Source organism: Elaeis guineensis, chromosome 10 (assembly GCF_000442705.2).
Source record: "Elaeis guineensis isolate ETL-2024a chromosome 10, EG11, whole genome shotgun sequence".
Lineage (NCBI taxonomy): Eukaryota > Viridiplantae > Streptophyta > Magnoliopsida > Arecales > Arecaceae > Elaeis > Elaeis guineensis.
The window spans coordinates 17,478,329-17,493,317 of record NC_026002.2 but is presented as its reverse complement, the minus strand read 5'-3'; the positions used below and the strand labels follow the sequence as shown (position 1 = coordinate 17,493,317).

The 14,989-nt window shown below is 40.5% G+C and overlaps 2 protein-coding genes, 1 non-coding gene and 1 pseudogene across 3 annotated transcripts; 2 read left to right on the top strand and 2 right to left on the bottom strand.

Annotated features, from left to right (window-relative positions):
- Positions 1–350: 350 nt before the first annotated feature.
- TRNAA-CGC (transfer RNA alanine (anticodon CGC)) lies at positions 351–423 on the bottom strand. The gene has a single exon. It is a non-coding gene; the product is annotated as a tRNA-Ala (tRNA).
- LOC105052930 (D-3-phosphoglycerate dehydrogenase 1, chloroplastic-like) lies at positions 355–6,236 on the top strand (annotated as a pseudogene).
- A 667-nt stretch (positions 6,237–6,903) lies between these two features.
- On the top strand, positions 6,904–8,751 carry LOC105052931 (probable carbohydrate esterase At4g34215). Its single transcript, XM_010933917.4, has 2 exons — positions 6,904–7,737; positions 8,369–8,751. Exons 1-2 carry the CDS (start codon positions 7,177–7,179, stop codon positions 8,573–8,575), a joined length of 768 nt encoding a protein of 255 aa, XP_010932219.2. The 5' UTR covers positions 6,904–7,176; the 3' UTR covers positions 8,576–8,751.
- Positions 8,752–9,498: 747 nt separating this feature from the next.
- Positions 9,499–11,465, bottom strand: LOC105052932 (xyloglucan endotransglucosylase/hydrolase protein 22). Its single transcript, XM_010933918.4, has 3 exons — positions 10,995–11,465; positions 10,690–10,883; positions 9,499–10,026 (listed from the first exon to the last, which is right to left on the bottom strand). The coding sequence occupies exons 1-3, from the start codon at positions 11,256–11,258 to the stop codon at positions 9,642–9,644; spliced, it is 843 nt and encodes a 280-aa protein (XP_010932220.1). The 5' UTR covers positions 11,259–11,465; the 3' UTR covers positions 9,499–9,641.
- Positions 11,466–14,989: the final 3,524 nt, after the last annotated feature.

Below are 14,989 nucleotides of genomic sequence, written 5' to 3'. Positions count from 1 at the left end.
TTTACTAATGGTGAGGTATGAGAAAAATAAAAGCATTAGTATTTTAAAAAATATATATTTTTGTCACTTTAAAATTTTAAAAAATTAATAAAATATGTATTTAGTGCATGCGATGTGGCGCTCTTTTTTTTTTTTTTTTTGTATCAGGTGGGCTTTTTTTTTTGTATCAGGTGGGCATCACGTACACCAACCAATGTCGTGGTGTACTCCAAGTCATCCTTGCTGCCGCACGCATGCGCAAAGAATTACTCTATTACCCATAAGTTTAGCTTAGTGCAAGAATTACTCTATTACCCATAAGTTTAGCTTAGCCAGCCATAGCTCATAAGTTTACTTGGAGCAAAAAGCAATGGAGGTGCGGGGAATCGAACCCCGTGCCTCTCGCATGCGAAGCGAGCGCTCTACCATATGAGCTACACCCCCAGCCGGAATGTTTGAGCCAGAATTATTATATTCAACAAAATCATGGGCCGCCGCAACATCTCCACCTACTTGTACTAGATTAGTTTCAGAAAGTAGGTAATACGTTTCCTTTGAATTCTCGCAACGAAACGTGGAAAAGATGTACGGCAGGTATTTGATGGAATGCCGCAGGCTCAAAACCCCAGCCCCACTCACCAACCCCGAAATCGGATTCCCCGGATCCCTAAACCCCTGCTCCTGCTCCTTCTCCTCTCTCTATAAATACCACAGAAGCGTCCCGTGCTCTGCTCACGGACTATAACACAGCGAAAAAAGCGAGTCCAAAATAAGTAAAGAATGGCGGCGTCCACTGCTCCATCCAACCTCATCTCCTCCCCATCCCTCCACCCCCCCTCCTCCCTCTCCCGCCGCCTCCTTCTCCCCGCCGCCGCCGCCCTCCCCCGCCTTCCCCTCCGCCGCAGCGGCCGCCTTGTCTTGGTCGCCGCCCAGCACGGTGGTGTAGGCGCCAAGCCTACGGTCCTAGTCGCGGAGAAGCTCGGCGAGGCCGGTCTTGAGCTTCTCAAGGATTTCGCCAACGTCGACTGCTCCTATAACCTCAGCCCCGAGGAGCTCTGCACCAAGATCTCGCTGTGTGATGCCTTGATTGTCCGCAGCGGCACCAAGGTCGTCCGCGAGGTCTTCGAATCCTCTGGCGGCCGCCTCCGGGTAGTCGGCCGCGCCGGGGTTGGCATCGACAACGTTGATCTTGCCGCCGCCACCGAGCATGGTTGTCTTGTTGTGAATGCACCCACGGCTAACACGGTTGCTGCTGCCGAGCATGGGATTGCTCTGCTCACTGCCATGGCCCGAAACATTGCTCAAGCTGATGCCTCCCTTAAAGCTGGTATCCTTCTAGCACTCTATCTCTAATAGATCTAAACGTTGGATTGAAAGTGCTGCGTGATTGAAAAATGCCTTCTCTAACAACCAAATATCAGATCTCGATTAGAAAGTTTGTTTATTTGTATATTTTAGTTTGAGCAGTGGTTCTTTTATGCTATGATTTAGTTTGGGGGCATGTTTGGTTGGACGGAGCTGGGCACTGGAATGGGAATGGGAATTGGTGGCTTCCTTCCCAACCGTTTAGTTAGGAGGAGTTCCGTTCCCATTTGGATTCCAGGGAGAAATGTGAATATGTCCCAATCCTCCAAAATCTAATCCCTGCTCTTCCCTAATATTCAAATCCGATTCTGATTCTGATTCCGGTCATGAACCAAACATGTCGAAAGATATGACCTTTTTGATTCCCTTTCCAAATCCATTCTGATTCCGATTCCGATCTGAGTCACGAATGAAATGCACACTAGACAGATATTAAAATCTCATAATCCCATTTTCATTTTGTCAATATCATGGTATAAGTGGGTAGTGGTGATAAAATTCCTTGAATTTAATTAGTTTTTGTGCTGAAGTCAATCTTTAGTCTCGTCCATCAAACAATATGGGTTTTGGTGTGGTTCAATTCAAAGAGCATATTTTGATCAAATGTATAATAAAATATTTGAAAAACCAGTGATGGCTGAAGCACGGACTGTACTTCTCAGCATGTTGTGGCTTATTCTATTGGAAGCTTATTGAAGTCTTGATAGAACATCTAGGTTTGTTATATGCTAGCAGAAGTGTTGATCTCTAAGCTTAATTTATAAGACAGAGTAATTAGATGAATTAAAGGAGGAAAAAAGCAGTAAATGGAAGGACACTAGAAGGAAGAGAGGTTTAGGGTTGATAAGAAAGGTTTTTATGGCATCCATTTATGGGGAGGAAAGAAACATAATACAATGTTTCCTCTGACTTAATATTAGGACTAGAACTCCAAGTCACCTTTGTTGTATGTCATCTTTGCAGTCATTTCTTCTGCTGATTGATACCTGCCCATAAATCCATTGGTTTTCTGTATTGATTCTTTCACCATTTTGGGTTTGATCCTATCTTTCTTTCAGGAGTTTTCTATGTTTTTTTTTTGCTTTTATTTAGCTTAGTATCTTAATATTTTCTCTTACTCATATTTGACTCACAAAGTGTTTCCTACAATATATCATCTATTCTTTACAGCTTCATGGTGTTGCTTTGCTAGTCATTCAGCTTGACTTTGACCAAATGATCACCTGTTGTACCTGGTTACTGACATGAATATATATGCAGTATGCTGCACATATATTTTCATGTGCCTTCCAAGGTTTTAAATTCCGGGGTGTTCTTGTTTCTACATGAAACGGAATACCCCCCACTCTTTTCTCCCATGCCGGGGGTGTCTCATTACCTTCTTCTTTCCTTTATTATTAATTTTTTGTTTCTTTTCTTCTTTCTTTCCTTTCTTCCTTCTTTTCTTCATTACTTTCTCCTGTCTTTGCAGGTAACTCCAAATCACAGTATCAATATACTCTTTCCTATATTAGTGTTTCTAGAGGTTACATGTTTGTATAGACAAGTCTAAATGCCATTAACCCGTACAATACAATCTGTTTTATTACTCAAACCTAACTCATATATGATCCACCTCATTGTTCTGGACCTTTACAGCTTAAATTGTCGATTTGGCATGGCCCATGTGGATTTCGTGTTCCATTTTTCCCTGATTAGGAGTTCAATCTTCGTTCCAGTGAGCTTTTAATCTCTTTAACCTCTGCTCATGTTTTCATGGATGTGGTTCTCCTGCAGGTGTGGTTCTGTTATTTGTTGATCAAATCTTGCCAAAATATAGGAGAACTACACTATAGGAGAACCACACTATTTGTTGATCAAATCTTGTGTGTTTAGGGTTCCCCCCTATATGTGGGGAATCTTAGGGCTTTCAAGTCTCAACTTTACTAATCCTCTACGTTTACTTGTCCATCAAGGATCTATCAGTTGAAGTAATTTTCTAGGTATTTTGTGAACATATTGCTAATTGCTGAGCTTTCAATCCCTTATATGATATCTGCTCATGTTTCCATAAGTGTGGTTCTCCTATAGGTTTGGTTCTACTATTTGTTGATCAAATCTTGCCAAACTATAGTAGAACCACACTATTTGTTGATCAACTGTTGCGTGTTTAGGGTTCCCTCCTATAGGTAGGGAATCTTAGGGCTTTCATGTTTCGAGTTTACTAATCCTCTACAGTTACTTGTCCATCAAGGATCTGTCAGTTGAAATAATTTTCTAGGTATTTTGTGAACATAATTGCAAATTGCTGTGAACCCAATTTTCATTTACCTTGGCTAACCTGTTCCTGCAACCTAAATGAATTCCATTTTGTTCTTTCCCATTCCACAAGCTATACCTACTTTCTTATGTGATTTCATTGTTTTTGATGTTATTTATACATGTTGTCCAATCAAGTTGTCTAACGACTTTATTTTTTGTTTTTATTTTTTTTATTTTTTTGTGCACAGGTAAGTGGCAGCGCAGCAAATATGTTGGTGTATCACTTGTTGGGAAAACACTTGCTGTGTTGGGATTTGGAAAGGTTGGATCAGAAGTTGCACGGCGTGCTAAAGGGCTAGGAATGCATGTGATTGCACATGATCCATATGCTGCTGCAGACCGAGCTCGTGCTATAGGAGTGGAGTTAGTAATCTTTGATGAAGCTATTTCAGCCGCCGACTTCATTTCATTGCATATGCCTCTTACTCTTTCCACATCCAAGATTCTCAATGATGATGCTTTTGCAAAAATGAAGAAAGGAGTACGAATTGTAAATGTTGCTCGTGGTGGGTCATTGATGAAGAAGCTCTAGTTAGGGCCCTTGATTCTGGCATTGTTGCACAGGTTCTCTTTCTATCATATCTATTTCATCCCTGGCTTAATATGTCTAGGAAGTTTGAGAAAGTAATGATTTTGTCTTATAACTATGAATATGATTCAATCAGGCTGCTCTCGATGTCTTCACAGAAGAGCCTCCATCTGCTGACCACAAGTTAGTGCTGCATGAAAAAGTAACTGTGACACCGCATCTGGGTGCCAGCACGATGGAAGCACAGGTACCGTGAACATTCTTATCTGACTTTTCAAGCATTAATTTATTTGTTTATTTATTAAATAGTAATCTTTTAATCATTACATTTCTTGTGTTTGTGATTTCAAGGAAGGAGTAGCCATTGAAATAGCTGAAGCTGTTGTGGGTGCCTTAAAAGGCGAGCTTGCTGCTACTGCAGTAAATGCACCATGGTTCCGGCTGAGGTATGGGGATCTTACATGATTGCACTCTTTCTCCTGGCATTCAGGCTAAGAAATGTTAATGTTCGAAGGAAAATAACAAAATTAACTAGAAGAGTATGCTGAATATGATTAGTCAAACAAGTATATTACTAAGAAGTATCATGTCTAACTTTCTACCTTTTGGTAGTGAAGCAGGGGCTGTTATTCCAACCTCAAACATATGAGTTAAGACTTCTTATTTTGAGTGAGTTAGGGCTCTCTCCTTCTGGCAGGAGATGATGTGGATTGTCTGTGTGGAATTGTACTCACCTGACCCTTTAAACTTATCTGCAATGTGGGAAGTCAGAGACAACCACAGAATTCCACCATATGAGGTTTACCACATAAGAAACTCAAGTAACCTTCTTTGGAAGGAGTTTAGCCAAGCTCCTTTTGTTTTGAGCAATTCTACACTAACCTTTACTGGATTGATTGTTGGGAGCAACCATATAATCATTAGGCCATATGTCAGAGTACTGCTTTCATACATCTATGTTATAGTAATTTGTAAAAGGAGCAAGCACTTGCATGAGACACTTCTTTTATACAATATTTGCAAGGACATCACTATCTGATAAAGGTTAAAAAAGAAAAATTCTGCGCTCAACTTTGTTGTTTCTGATAGCCTTTGTGATATGCCTGTTTTCTGAGAGCAAATTACCTGTTTTGTGAAACTTTATCTCTCAAGCCTATGGAACTGGCATCGTTGCCTCTCCTGTCATTTCTACAAGGGAACTAATACGGTCGCTTTGTATTTGTAGGTCCTCTCAGAGCTTGCACCATTTGTTGTGTTGGCAGAAAAACTTGGCAGGCTTGCTGTCCAGCTTGTGGCTGGAGGTAGTGGAGTGAAATCGGTGAAGGTGACTATGCATCCGCTAGAGCTCCTGATGATCTTGACACTAGGCTTCTTCGTGCCATGATCACCAAGGGCTTGATTGAGCCCATATCTAGCGTGTTTGTAAATCTTGTGAATGCTGATTTCACAGCCAAGCAAAGAGGGGTCCGCATTACGGAGGAGAGAATTGTGTTGGATGGTTCACCTGAGAACCCTCTAGAATTCATACAGGTTCAGATTGCCAATGTGGAGTCGAAGTTTGCGAGTGCAATGTCTGAGACTGGAGAAATAAGAGTTGGAGGGAGGGTAAAGGATGGGATACCTCATCTGACCGAGGTAGGATCATTCCAAGTGGATGTAAGCTTGGAGGGAAGTCTGATCCTGTGCAGACAGGTTGATCAGCCAGGGATGATCGGGACCGTGGGGAGCATCTTGGGCGAGCAGAATGTAAATGTTAGTTTTATGAGTGTTGGAAGGATTGCCCCACGGAAGCATGCAGTTATGGCAATTGGTGTTGATGAGGAGCCAAACAAAGAAACCCTGAAAAAGATTGGAGAGATACCAGCCATTGAAGAATTTGTTTTCCTCAAGCTCTAGTGAAATCATTGCCATCTTCAGCAATCACAACCCCCAATTTTGGTGCAAGGCAACTTATGGTAGCTCGCTTGAGTATTTCAGAGAACTCGGGAAAAAATAATTAAGTTGTCGAGATTTTATTAATATTATTAGATGCAACCCTCCATTTGGATTGGTTATTTGATTAGACATGTGTGCGAGTCCGAATACCGTATTTTATCATATTTGCATGAGAAATATTTTTCTAGTTTCTGAAATCCTAGTGTATACATCAGTGGAAGAAAAATGATAGCGGTTTTAGTTCTCTAGTGCGTTACTTGGTTTACTTGGTGAGTGCAGTCTGACCATCCTCTCTTTCTCTCTCTCTCTCTCTCTGAATCATCATGTAAACCTTGAAACGATAAAACTAGACAACAAGTAGACCAAGGGAAACCAACAACAGCTAGGCATATGAATGGACCTTGAAAACCTACTGCAGCTAGACTCTGGTTGTTTCATTTTAAGTATATGCCAGATGAAAGGGTATTACTACTGATCCTTGCTAAGTTTGTGATCTTATGCAGCAATTAGTGATTGGTACAAGAATGGGATAAATTATTGTTACATGTAAATTGGGCACCATGTTGCAACCAAACTGGTGCATTGCAATTCCAGTTTCCATTTACAGGCAAACCAATAACCGTGGTTCTGTGACTCCAAATCCAGAGGCCCAATCCCATTTAACGCCAAAATAATGTAGATTAGAGTTGCAGCTATCCGTAAAAAAATCCCTAAATTCTCTATTTTCCTTCTAAGACAAGGAAAGGTTACGTGCCACCAAATGCTTCCACAGAAGTTCAGCTTTATTTCAACGAAGATTTCCATGCGGAGCGGATCTTTTGCCATCCATTCTACCATCACAACTCAATCTTGTCCGTCATTTGGATCCCAACCGGTAGTCCTGCGTCGTATAGAAATCTCTATACATCTCTAAGCACAAACATTTCCACTTTTCCGACCACCTAATCGCAGAGGAAGCCCAAAAAGAAACAGCCCACCGGTCGAAACTGAGGGGAATCAAGACGAAGACCCGATCGATCGAAACTGAGGGGAATCCCGATCGATCGAGACCGAGATCGAGATCCAGAATGGCGGAGTTTACGACGGCGGCGGAGAGGAAGAAGCAGATCTTTATCCTTTCTGGGCAGAGCAACATGTCCGGCCGGGGCGGCGTGAAGGGCCGCCATTGGGACGGCGTCGTCCCGCCCGAGTGCCGCCCAAACCCATCCATCCTCCGCTTCTCAGCCGGATCTCGATGGGAGGAGGCCCGCGAGCCCCTGCACGCCGACATCGACACCTCCAAGACGTGCGGCGTCGGCCCCGGCATGGCCTTCGCCAACGCCGTCGTCCCCTCCGCCACCGCCGTTGAGGGGGCGGAGATGGTCGTTATAGGGCTGGTGCCGTGCGCCGTGGGTGGCACGGCGATAAGGGAGTGGGAGAAGGGATCGAGGCTGTACGACGAGATGGTAAGGAGGGCGAAGGAGGCGGTGGAGAGCGGCGGCGGAGGGGAGATCAAGGCGGTGCTGTGGTACCAGGGGGAGAGCGACACCCCCTCGGAGCACTTGGCCAAGGCCTACAAAGCTAATATGGAGAAGCTGATCCAGGACGTCCGATGCGATCTCCAGCTTCCATCGCTGCCGTTCATCCAGGCAAGTCCTTCCATCAGTACCAATCCACGATATCATATTTCCATTCGGAACTGGGGATGCGGATGAGCTGGGCTGGGCCAAAGTTTTGTGTATTGAGAAATGCTTTGTGCACCGTATGCATCGTCCGTAGTGATTTGCTCACGCATGAGATCGGCATTCGAAAAAAGTTTTTTTTTTTCTTCTGGTCTCGTGCATGGGCCAATCACCATGGGCACGAGCCAATCACCACGGGCATTTCTTCCACAGCTGGCCCAAAAACGTGGCTCAGGTAATATAAAGGACAGTGGGCCAGCCCATCCCTAAATTGCACATGTTGAATACATGAATTCGTGCATGATTAAATCATCAGAACCTCCGTGGCTTGCATGTAGTTCTCTTAACAGATTGAAGGCATGATGGTAATAACAAAGAATTTAAGTTCGTCCTATAGGACACCGAGATGTGGTACTATCCCAAATGTTGGGATAAGACCATCCAGTCATCATTCTAGCATTTCGATCGTGAAATATTTAGGGACATCTGACATGGGGAGAGATGGTGGCACGTCCCATTCCATAGAAAAAATAGAATAATCCTATCTCTTAAGATTTACAACCTTGATGGTAACAAAATTTGTGTTATCTCTTTGCAGGTTGCTATTGCATCAGGAGATAAGCATCACATTGAGAAGGTGAGAGAGGCTCAATTGGGAATTGACATGCCCAATGTTGTTTGTGTGGATGCTAAAGGTCTACCCCTAAATGAAGACCACTTGCACCTGTCCACCGAAGCACAGGTCTTGCTTGGCAATATGCTGGCACAAGCATATGTGGAGCACTTTCTGACACCTTATAATTAGATGAGATACCATTCCACATAAAACGCACACCATTAGTTCTTGGTTGTTGGTTGTTAATATTTCATTTGTTCGAATCTTTTACCATACTTATCGGATCCAGTGCCATAATCGAAGCTGATTCTATTCATATCCAATAGTTTTCATTGTTATGTTGATTCATTATAATTAATAAACCACATGAAGAATTTGTGTTTATCCTTTCGATAGCAATGCTGGTGGCTGTGTGATATCATTCACACTGGGGGAATAAAGAAGACTATGTTAGAAATGGTACAATAATTGATTGATCAATGCCCCCACCTTTCCGGTTATTAATTGTTGACCATTAAAGAAAAATTTTGACAAATTCTCTTTGCACCATTTGTATGTGTCCCGTAGTGCTTGACAATGGATAAGACCATGCTATCATTATCATCACTAGTTACCAGAGAAATTGACGAGCAGTGCTACCGGGCCCAACCACCGTACCTAAACTTATCTCCTCGCAACTTTTTGCTACTGTGGTTGGAAGGGATTGAATGTGATTCTTGGGATCAGTTCGTGCATCTTTCTAAAATAACCTGTTAGATGGCTACTAGCTCTAGTTGCATCGACTAAACATAAATCCCACGATGGGAAAAATTAGGTGGTTGATGTGTAATTTTTATGTTGCTATTTTCCAGAACAAAACAGTAAAAAGTATACATTAGCACAGCATGAAATGGTTTCTGGATTTGCAAGCATTGCCCTGAAGATAAGTGAGAGATTAATTAGAAACATGTTATAAGTTGGCTATTATTTTTTGGTTAAACTACGTAGCATGCCAAGGAAATTAGATGGTCGGCATGTGATTTTTCTATTGCTATTTTGCATGACACATCAGCTGCATGATATATAAAGTCATTGGATTATGTGGAAACTGCTCTAAGAAGTGGAGATAACAATTAAATAATTAAAAACGTGCACATATTATGAACTAGCCATTATTTTTTATCATGTTACATCTTTCAACACAACGTCCCAACAGGATGCCTCTCACAACTTGATATAATACAGTCATTATTAACCTCAGTTAATTATTTGCTAATCAAGTAGACAGAGAGCACTCAGGGGGGAAGCCTTGGGGGAAGCGTTTGGAGTCCGTGCAGTAGTCGTAGATCATGTAGTTCTGGCGGACCCACTTGAGCTTCTGGGCCCCAGGAGAGTCCAGAGACTGGGCCCACCAGGTTCCCTTGGCGGCCGGGCAGGAGGACCTCCCCCCGGCCCACACGCAGGCGTTGGCGCTGAAGCCACGGTAGGAGGCCACGAAGGGGGCCTGGCTCCAGTCCGTCTTGACGCGCCCACCCATGGTGGCCCAGTCGTCGGCGTTCCAGAGGCTGGAGTAGAGCCGCATCGCCTGGTTCTTGGGGTAGGGTAGACCCATCCCCTCCATGTTCCTAAACACTCTGACTGGTGTTCCATCTACGTAGAACCTGAAAATTATGGACCACAAAATAATGAAAAACTTAGATGAGACATAACAACCACCATCTTGTATTAGTTTCCAATAATAGCAACTATTTCCGGAAATGGGGAAAAAGAGTAGTAATTTTGGGGAAGAAAAGGCTAGAGATCCCCCAATATATCACCACTTAGTTCACAAGCCCATAAATGGCCGACAATAGGCCAGGTCCGACCGACACAATCGATCAACTCAGGCATTCTATGGATCCTTGGCTACCATATTAGATGGAGAATTATAAAACAGCTCTCACAAACAACACATGTGAAATAGGATCAATTGCTACTTTATCATGCTTTGAGGTGAAGGCTATGTGCTTGACCAGTTGAGTGTAGATGAGAGTCTTGGATTAGTTTGTATTGTAAAAAATGATGGTTAGTATTAGTTATTATCATAAAAATTAAATGAAATAACATTAAGATACTACTGTTTGTATTCAAGCCTTTCAATAGTATATATTTTCTTCAACTATCACAGAAAGAAGAAATCTTATAGGCGAAAATTAAACATTCTACCCATTTTAGACAGAAACAACAGCTATTATGATTTTTTTTTTTTTTTGGTTAATGTCCTAAAAACTTGAATTAAAAGTATGAAGAAGGGAGTGTGTGTGTGTGTAATTTTGAAACTTAACAGTATCTGCTGCGGATTCCAGAGGATGGAGTAGGTGTGGAAATCCAGCCTGGGATCAAACCACAGACGGAACTGCTGCTCCTTGTTACCCTTTCCCTGTGTGTATATATTGGTGTGAAGCGTGTATGGCTGCCCACTGATATTCCCCAGAAACTCGTAGTCAATCTCATCATGAGTCGGTCCTTGCGAAGATAACTATGAAAAATAACACAAACAAATCCATCAATATATATCAAACACCAATCAAAGTATGGGCTATAAGTGAAGCAATTAGTACTGTTGTTGAATTCAGCGAAGTCAAGTTACATATAAGGTGGTGACAGTGCCGGCGGAGTTTCCAGGGACAAGCTTCATCCTCATGTCAATCCTTCCAAACAAATACTCCTGTTTGGATTGGAATCCAGAGCCAGAAGCCTTGTCAAGGGAGAGTTGAAGAAGATTGCCGTTTTCTAATATTTTTCCTCTTCCACTACCCCATGTGAGGTCGACGTCGGCGAGGAAGTTCGCCGAGGCGGCGACGATGAGGGTGGTGAGGAGGGAGGCTTGTGGAACAAGGGATAGTTTTCTCATGTCTCAAAATTGTGGGACTGAAGTGAGGAAGACTATGGCTTTTAGCAAGAGAAGATGAGTGGTGCCTTGGAGAGGAGGGTGGAAGGAGGGGCTCTATATATAGGGGGGAAAGATACGGGCTTTTGAAGAGTGGTTTGGAGAAGGAAGTGGAACCTTAATTAGCTGCCGTAGTTGAGTGGCCCCTGGTTCTTCTTTAGCGTTTGGTTTGGCTCGTCTGATGTTAATGTACTACAATGAAAGGAGTGTGACATATCCTTCGATGGGTCCAGGGGATGGCCATGATGGAGGAGTGCCCACCGACGGAGCCATTCCTCTCCACACCCATCCGAACGCTGAAGCTTATCAAGCAAAGAGGGGGGGGGGGGGGGGGAATATCCCTGGATGAGTTCGAGAAGGTGGAGTGTTCTTGGAGCCAAAGTAGGTTTTTAGGCTATTTACCAAACACTGGTTCGGGTGGTACCACCTCTTGCCTAAAAATGTGCCGCCTTTTGAGACTTTAATTAAATTGAGTCCCGGTTTGCAAGCTTGGCTCGATCTGCCGAAGCTTTGGCCGGATATAGAGGGGTGGGGTCGGTATGGGCTGAATTGTCTTTTTCTGCAGGGGAACTTAATTGTGCCATTGAGGTAATTATGCTATTGATGTGCACTAGTTTACATATATTTTTCTAAATCTTTTGAGTAGAAAATAGGCAAATCTCCAAGGTTTCATTAAGATAAAAAATATAGTATTGCTATAGATTTTTGGCTTGGGTCCGATAGATTGGAGTTGATCGATCATCGATAGACAACGACAGTCGGTCCTGCAAAAAAATTTTGGATTGAGACTGATTCTGACAAAAATCTTCTAATGCTTAAGTCAAAAATTTAGAACAGATGAAAAAGAACACGAGGGAGAAAATTGTATATCTAAGGGCAAGGGAGAAAATTACATATCTAAAAGTCTTCTGGTTGTCTCTATTTATAGAGGTGAGAGCCGTGAGAGAGAAGAGTCGTAGAAGGCCATCCTGACAGATTTAGGTGCGTTATTCTGAAATTTTCGACCTTATCTTTCAAAATTTTGTGATTGTCATTGTCTTGTCCGGTCAATGCCCAGCTGTTTCCAACAGTCGTGTGATTTGAAAGGAATGTACGGATGCTTCCAATCAACCCTTTCAAATATGACGATCAAAATGAGAGTCAACCGAAGCATGGATTGACGGCTGATATAGGGAGGTCGATCGTAGCCGAGGTCTACTTGTTGATGAATAGATCTGCAGCTAATCCCAGATCGACCACGATCGAGGTTGACTCAAATAGCAAAAATTTTTTACTCGTAACAAGTAGTCAAGATGAGATTCAAATAGCTGCTTTTCGTATCAAAAGCAAGTGACTTTATTCAGAGATTTAATGCACAAAATTTTTCTGATTTCACTATTGTACCTTTTTTTTTCCATAGATGGGAGGCTAGACTCAATTATTATTTCTTAGATCCATGCATCTAGATATATTAATAGATAAAAGATAAAAAATCTCTAATGACAATTGATTCTTATTATACTTGGCAGTGACCCCGAAACTGTCCTTTTCGATCATCTTCTCAAAAATGTAAAAATCATGGAAAGAAATAGAATCTTTGAGTTGCCAAATATCATAAAGTAGTGGTGAAGCATGAGGAGTAATAGAACCTATTCCCCAATGCAACAGCTATGTAGAGTCTCCTTCCAAGATAATGGTGTAGGATGAAAATTATGAAATGCTACGACTTGTCTTTCCCAAGCAACTTGAAATGTAGAACCATAAGGTAAAGATTATAATTATTATAAAAGATTGTGGGTAAGTCGGGAAGAGGCAAGCAAATGCACTACATCTTTGATCTTATTAACCGGAGAGGATAAACTAATAATGTTGCATATTAGCTCCAAAATAGATCTAGAAAATGAACATTCGTAGATTACATGATTAATTTTTCCTCAACATGAACAGAGAGATCATAGCAGGCATGCTATAAGTGTAGAAAACCGCTATGACCCAAAGGATTATACTTTTTGAAAAATATTATTTTGTATACACTGGCGAGTTGTTTTGTGTGTAGCCAAGTACTAAAGATATATAAATGGCCATAAAAAGAAGAGGCTTAAAAGTAAATTTTTAGCCAACAAATATGGAAGTTGAAACATAGTTTTTAAAGTTTAAGTTCAAATCCTTGAAGTATGTTCCGGTCAAATGCGAGTGGGATCTTGAATTGATTAAAATAATCGGTTTCATTATTTTAAAAAAAAATAAAAAGAACATAACCATCCTTTCTCTGATTTGGCTCGTTAATCAAATACAAATTTGGTATAAAAAGGAATTTTCAAATAAATTTTAAATCCAAATATATATAAGAAGAGAAATTGAGGTCTGCTGTTTGGATTGACTATGATACTTTGCGTAATCCCTGTACATAGACAATTTAATGCATGATACTTAATTTCTATGTTCATTTTTTGTCTAATCCTTGGTTTGTGCATAATTAAGCATGTAACAAAATAAATATAACTATGTCTTGAATAAAACAATAATATGTGTAGAAACATACCTAACTGTGCATCTTGTCTAAACACAAAATACTAATTATGCAAAGGATTAAGCATAGGACGACGATTTAATAACTCGGCTCCTTTTCAATTACAAAAGGTGTCGCATTTGAGCTCTATTTAAACCCAACACTAACCTAAACTAAACAACCCGGCTAATTATTGCACCACTAATTGGGCAATTGCGTCCACGTATAAAATGCTCCAGTACTTCTATTGTTTTCGCAATGTGCACACGTCACACTTTTAAATGTCTCACGCACTATGCAACAATCTGGATATGCACGGCTTGCAGTGTGAGAGGTGATATTCGTGTGGATTTGACTCGCAATGATTGCGATCTGGCTTGGGGCAAGACTTTTATTTCCTTCAGTCTTCCAAACAGAAGTCCTTTCAGTTCAATCTCAGCAATTAATATGGATGGTATCATGTCGTACTCCAAGAAAGGATGCCGACCTAAACATGGACCAGGGTTTATATCTTACGGTGGGTGGTTTTACTGGCTCCAGCTTTTGCTCGGCTGTCTTCCTTGTCTCCACTATATAATCCTGGATCCAAGGATGGAGATGGATTTAAATGAATGCTTTATCTGTGTACCATGTGTTAATATTAGAGGTGATGATATTTTGAGCTTATTTTTTGATCGATAAATATTATAAAAAATTAATTAATTTTTTATTAATCAATTTATTTATATTTTTATATTTTTTAGATGAATAAATTATTTTTTTATGAATAATATTTATTCATCAAATAAAAAAATATTATCTAAAAATAATATTTTTATTTCATTCCTAATACACCCCTAATTCTATAATAATAATGTATAATATTATGATATAATATTTTATTATTATTATATAATATTAATATCTTATACTATTATTATAATAAAATATAATATAATGCAATGATGCATTATTAATATATTAATATTATATACTATATTATAATATATATTTTATTTATTATTACATATAAAATGATTTATTATATTATATGTACATATATTATCTACATTTATGAATATATATCATATAATATTATATATTATAACATACAAAATATAATATATTATACTATTATATTATATATAATAATATTTATATAATAAATAGTATTATGAGAAATATGAATAGATCTTAGCAACTTATTTGAAAAATTAGTAATATAAAA